Source organism: Porites lutea, chromosome 1 (assembly GCF_958299795.1).
Source record: "Porites lutea chromosome 1, jaPorLute2.1, whole genome shotgun sequence".
Classification (NCBI taxonomy): Eukaryota; Metazoa; Cnidaria; class Anthozoa; order Scleractinia; family Poritidae; genus Porites; species Porites lutea.
Window position 1 is genome coordinate 20,671,298 of NC_133201.1, and position 5,871 is coordinate 20,677,168.

Below are 5,871 nucleotides of genomic sequence, written 5' to 3' on the forward strand. Positions count from 1 at the left end.
ACTCTTTCAGTTACTGAGCAGTCAGCGAAAATGGTGTGCATTTTGGTAAAAGCCATCATTTCCTGGGTAACATGTGCTTATTTAGTTGTCAGGCAAGGCATCACTTTGCTAGCCTGCGTAGCAGACACTATGCAGGCTATCACTTTACTCGTGCGGTGAACATTTTGTATTAAGTCTGTTATCAAGTCGAATACAACAACTGCTTATTATTCCACTCTTACTGTTGTGGTGCTGTAATAAACTACTAAACTTTATTTACAGAGGTCTAAAAAGTCTTAGTTAACAATCGATTAGTCATATATATGAAATATTCAAATACACTGAAATAATCACGTCAATCGGCTGATACAGAAGACATTGGATGTGGAAGTGGTATTTTCAGCTTTTGGCAGGGTGTCGTTATCACCTACCACAATGTGCGCTACGCCTGACGTAGTTCCCGACCTGCTAACAATAGTAGCTACTCATCATGATACTGATTGGGGACAAGCTACCTTCGAGTCCCATTGACTGCTAAAATTGACAGGACCATGCGAACGCCTGTGTGTGGCAATGATTCCTGTTAAGCAGGTTGAATATGGACATGTTTACAGCCCATTGCCGTCTTCGTGGTCGAAGAAATCTATCTGTAATTACAATGTGTCAGCAAAAGGTGTTTAGAGCATGGACAGAGCACAAGGTTGGACTGTAATTTCGTGTAATTCATGAGGTCATGGTCTTTGCGCTCTTATTTGCAAAATCATAACTAGTACTTTGATAAAAGATACTCCTTTTATACTGGTTTAAAAGGCATAATTATATTATCTTGGTTTGATTTTGATGCAACAAAAAAATCGTTATCAAGGCTTAACTTTTTTGGTTTTTTTACTTCCTTGTCGGAGCTTGTCCTTGTTATTAGTAACATCTTTACGCTTTTCTCCCATGATAACCTGTCAATTTAAAGAAAAAGAAGAATGTTAACAACTATCACGTGTTTCCATGGCTGAAAAACTGATATTATGGATATCTTTGCTTCCTAGCTGAAACTAAAAATAATTGACAAAATACCGATCCCTCACCAAAGGGAGAACTAAGGAAAAGCTGGCAGTTAGACTAACGGGTGGGAACTGATTTGATTTACTGAGGAAATTTTCAAGATTATGTTTGTGTTGCTGCTGGTCCTGGTCTTGCTTCTTGAGCTCACTGACTGGTTTGTGCCTTTTTAACTTGTCCAAATGCCACCTGTTCCTTTTGCCTCACAAAGATAATCCTCTGTCACTGCACTCCACTTATTTCGATATTGCCTTTCGTTTTCAATAAACTGCGCCCACCACTTCCTTTGGTCTGAAATCAGTCTATGGCACTTTTTGACACAATCTTCTATAACGTTGATTTCCAAAAGTTTTTTGGTATCTGTGCGAACAAGTGGGGGGCTCCATCTGTCTGACTGGAAAGCATACAGAGACCTGATCCTTCGGGAAGCCATTTGCCATCATTAGCCCACTGTTTGTACTTCAAAACCACCTTTCCATTTATTTTAACAACCTTGTAGGCGTGAGGTTAAATATGATTTTTATATGCTTTAAACAGGGCTCAATCCATTTTTTATGTCCAAAAGAAAATCCAGTACTTGGGTTTCGGCCTCTGGTGTGTGTGCTTGTCTGATGTTTTCCAACAACTCTTGCAGTGTCATACTGTTGATTCTTCTTAGCCTCTTTGAAATTCTGCTGAAAAACTGTGAAACAAAAAAATCTTTTCATTTGACACTTTCAAGCTATTGATTGCTGCGGAACGACCAGCAACATAATCAGGATTTAAGAGCCATTTTCCAAGAAAATCGAAAATCGCAAGACACTCGTAAAAAAATCGAATTTTTTTTTCTTTTGCCAAAAAATCCCTTTTAGTGACCTAATTCAAGAAAAAATAGTTTTGGGTTCAAACGATTCATTGTACGGGAGAAATAACAAAAAGTTTGAAAAATCGATTTATTGCTGGTTTTTCGCGCTTAAAAACAACAGAATCCGACCTCAACTTCGAGAAAACGTTGAACGCATAAGAAACAATCCCTGACATCGAAACTTCAGGCGAATATTATTTCGTTCTTAATCTTTAAATCCCTAAAAGAAAATTTGAAGAAATAAGTTTTTTACATTTACAATCGACAAGTTTAAAGAGGACATATTTGTGTCTCTTGAAATGTTAGAAAATGAAAGCGAACTTTAACTGTTGTAAAAGCCCTCTGGTATATGCCGCTTCCTAGTAAAACCCATATAGAATAAAGCCTTGGCTATTGAAGTAAATTACGGGAAAGTTTTAGCTCTGGAAATTAAATACAGCCCTGACACTAGAGTAAGCAATTTGAGAATTTAATTTAATAAAATTTATGCAAATTAGACGGCCCGCTGAAGGAATTCATACTAAACGCAAAGTTTAGTGTAAAAGGACTACTTACTGTTGCTTGTAATATGTTTTTACAGTGAAAATGTTATTTCTAGCTTTCAGCTGTGTTGGTAAGAGCCATAAATAACTTTTTATATGACGACTGAAAAACGTTTGTTCAGCCACATTGCTACCAGCGAAATCATTGAGATCGCAACTTCGAACTGAAACTGTCATCGCTTGATGAAACTCCGTTACCACAATGGTAAAATAGTTTTCTTCAGGGGGAAAAAGCAGAATTAAAATGCATTCAAAACCGTTGACTTCGATTTTGAATTTGTTTAGGCAAGATTTCAAGCCACCACAAGGTCTTATGACCTCTACTGACCCAGAAATCGGTTACATATGCCAAGGTCATGTTATAAGCAAACTGTCACGAAATACTCAATAGCTTCTGATTTTCGGTCTTTGTTGTGTTGGTAAAGAAATGCATACACTTTTCACAGAACAGACCTTCTTGCTTTATTTGATTTATATATTTGTATTGGTCCAGACACATGCATACGCTGACTGGCTGTAAAAGACATTCATCACAGTTTTTGATTCAGAGTGGTATAATATTTCCCAAAATATTTCAAACACAAATGTTTCCTTAATAAGTTCGTTATTCCCGAATTTACCACCTTGCAACAATCCCTACAGCAAAATAAAAAAGCATAAAATTCAACTTTATAGCTTGCTATAGTTTAGTTTCGGATGTTTTTTTTATGATTTTTCCTCCGAAACCAGGAAACCCTAGCCAGGTAACTAGGAATTCTCAGTTTCATTTAGAGCTTGTGCACAACACAACTTCAAACTTGAGTGTCTTTATCGCATCCTTGAAACCTTCGAGCCCTCCTCAAAATTGTTGAAAAGCCTGTTGAGGCTAATAATAATCTTTGAGTTAAATATGACCAATTCACGCCGCGAGCGCGAGAAAAAGAGAACCACTCCGCAGGGCTGAATACGCGATGCGGAGTGTTATAAAATTCCACATTCTCGTGCGTAACGCTTTCTCTAGAGACCTCTAGAAGTGTTGTTTAGCGAAGATAAACAAAGTTATCTTTGGTTAACTCAGAGTACTTGCAGAAATACCTCCAGCCTGCATAACAGGCGCTTTATTAGGGGCACCCAACGACGGTTTCCCCCCTAATTACTTTGAAAAGACTTTTTAGGCTGTCCAGAGTACTTTTAGATCTCTAGAAATGTTTTCTAAGGGGCGCTAAGAAATTTATATCTGTTCGGTCATCCTAGGGTAACTTGAGTCTTTTCAAAGTTACGAGGGCTTCAGTGTTATTTTCCCGAAAATTTTAGCAGCAATTCAACGTTTTCCGAAAGTGATAGTTTTTCTGATTCCTTCTGCATTGCATTTTTGATTCCGAAAATTTTAGGTTTCCTTTCTGTACGAAAAATAACCTAACCTGGGGAGTGAAATGGGAAAAATGAAACTTCAGAAAATCGGAGGGAATTTATTACATAAGCTTCGAAAATTGTGTACATGAATGGAACGGTCATCTAGAAGTTTTTAGCCTTCCTCAAGCTATAGAAAATCCTAGGCAATGTTTGCTTCTCCAAACAGATATTTTACAGGGTGCCCCTGCTTTATGAGCTAGGCGAGGCGAAAGCGGCATTTTGCGCGAAGCGCGAAACGCGACGAGGGGAGGAAAAAAATAAAGCTTTATCTTTCTTTAGCCCTCGTCTTGCACTTTGTACTCGTTTCGCGTTTCGAGCAAATGCCGCTTTCGCCTCGCTTGGCTCATAAAGCACCAGTTATGCAGGCTAGAATACCTCTTCACATTTATAAGATAAGGTGTAATTGATTTGTTAGAGCGGGGAGAAACATTTATAACGTGCAAATAGTCACTAGCTGAAAGGTAACTGACTGATTTGTAACAAGGACTCAGGATGACAAACAAGAAATGATCTCACTCTCCGAAAAGGAACGCTCTTTTAAACATAAACAAACTTCAAAAATAAGCAAAGAAAGCAAAACAGTGAACAAAATAGATTTTTTCTTGACTTAGTTATTCCGGCGAGAACAAATGGTGAATGATTCACTTCTGGAAGCAGCCTCTGAGGAGAAGTGAGAACACCGTTTAGGCAAAACTCTACACTTTGTGTACTTTACCAGCCTGTTCACAGACTCTCTTCATTTTTCGATATCCTCAAGTGCACGTATAAAAAAAAGCGCGTTCCGCCCTCTCTCACGAGCAATCGCTTATCTTGTGCGCGCACCAAATTCCCAAAACAGAAAAAACGTCTGTGAGCCGGGTAGTACTTTTTGTTTCTACATATTTTGCCCATGGAGCTGGCAAGTACAACTGTTGACGGCTTTTTTCAGCAGGTCAACGTAGAGCGCTTTGCGGCGAACAGGCTTGGGAGGTACTTCTAATTCTAGTTGCTGACAAATGTTTTGAAGCATTCCAAGTTTAAGTCGCTCCAGAGATCCTCCCTTGGCCATGGCACAGATATCGTACTGATCGTAAGTGATGGGGTGCTGTAGCGTGATAGATAGGATTGTTTCTCTTGCCATGGTAAAGTTTTCCTCTTCTACTACAGCTTGGATTTCAGCATCGTCAGATGTTTGCCGTCGGACCTTCGCTGCAAGACGTGAGAAATATGAAGTGCACTGCTGCGGGGTAAGAAACTCGGATACTTTGAACAAACGAACTCCATCAGGTCCTCGTGCACGTCTCATTTCACGTGATACGATATCACCGTCCAGTTTTCTGCCGCTGGTTTGACCAATTGTAAACTTCGCATTTAGATAATCCCTCTGGTTTTGGTTGAAGCGATATGCTTTTTTGTTCGGCTTGAGCGCCCATCCTTCTTTTACCTCTACTTCGCCGGATGTAGCCTCTCTTGTATCCCTAAAAGACGCAGACGAAATAACTTGACTGGTCGTGCCCTCCTCCAACCTGGACTTGTAGCCTAGTTTGGCAAGGTCTAACAAAGACCGTTTCTCTAGAGACTTGGTGCATTTCTCTAAAGATAGGTGTTTTTCGAGAGAAGACAGCCTTTGAAAGACCTTAACACACCCATCCTGAGGGCAGGTAAACACGGATGACGATTCATTTGTATGGTCAGTGGGATCATGAACCTGCTCCACTTCCGTCTCTTGCTTCTTCCTTGACTGAGTCGGTTTTGGGCTAAGGGATTTAAAGTCTCCAGAAGAAAACTCAGATGAAAGCCAACTATTGCCATGCTCTGAGGTAGATAACAAATAAAGAAACAAGATTTACATAAACAGCACTGTTCAACTACTTCAATACTTCACTCTGCACAGCCTGTGAAGAGTGCCCCTTTGGTCCACTTTACTGCGCGAACAGATGAAACGTTTGCTTTTTACTTCTTATGAGGACGTGTTCTTCAGAACCGCCATATTCTAAAATGTTCGTTTTAAAAATTTTGTAGAACAAATCAAGGGCTATAAATGTATAAAGGGGCTTAAGTATTTTACAAAGCATAACCCCA

General features: G+C 39.4%; 1 protein-coding gene across 1 annotated transcript; it reads right to left on the minus strand.

The window, feature by feature from the left end:
• Positions 1–4,258: 4,258 nt before the first annotated feature.
• Positions 4,259–5,604, minus strand: LOC140936031 (uncharacterized). The gene has a single exon (XM_073385612.1). It carries the CDS (start codon positions 5,093–5,095, stop codon positions 4,685–4,687), a length of 411 nt encoding a protein of 136 aa, XP_073241713.1. The 5' UTR covers positions 5,096–5,604; the 3' UTR covers positions 4,259–4,684.
• Positions 5,605–5,871: the final 267 nt, after the last annotated feature.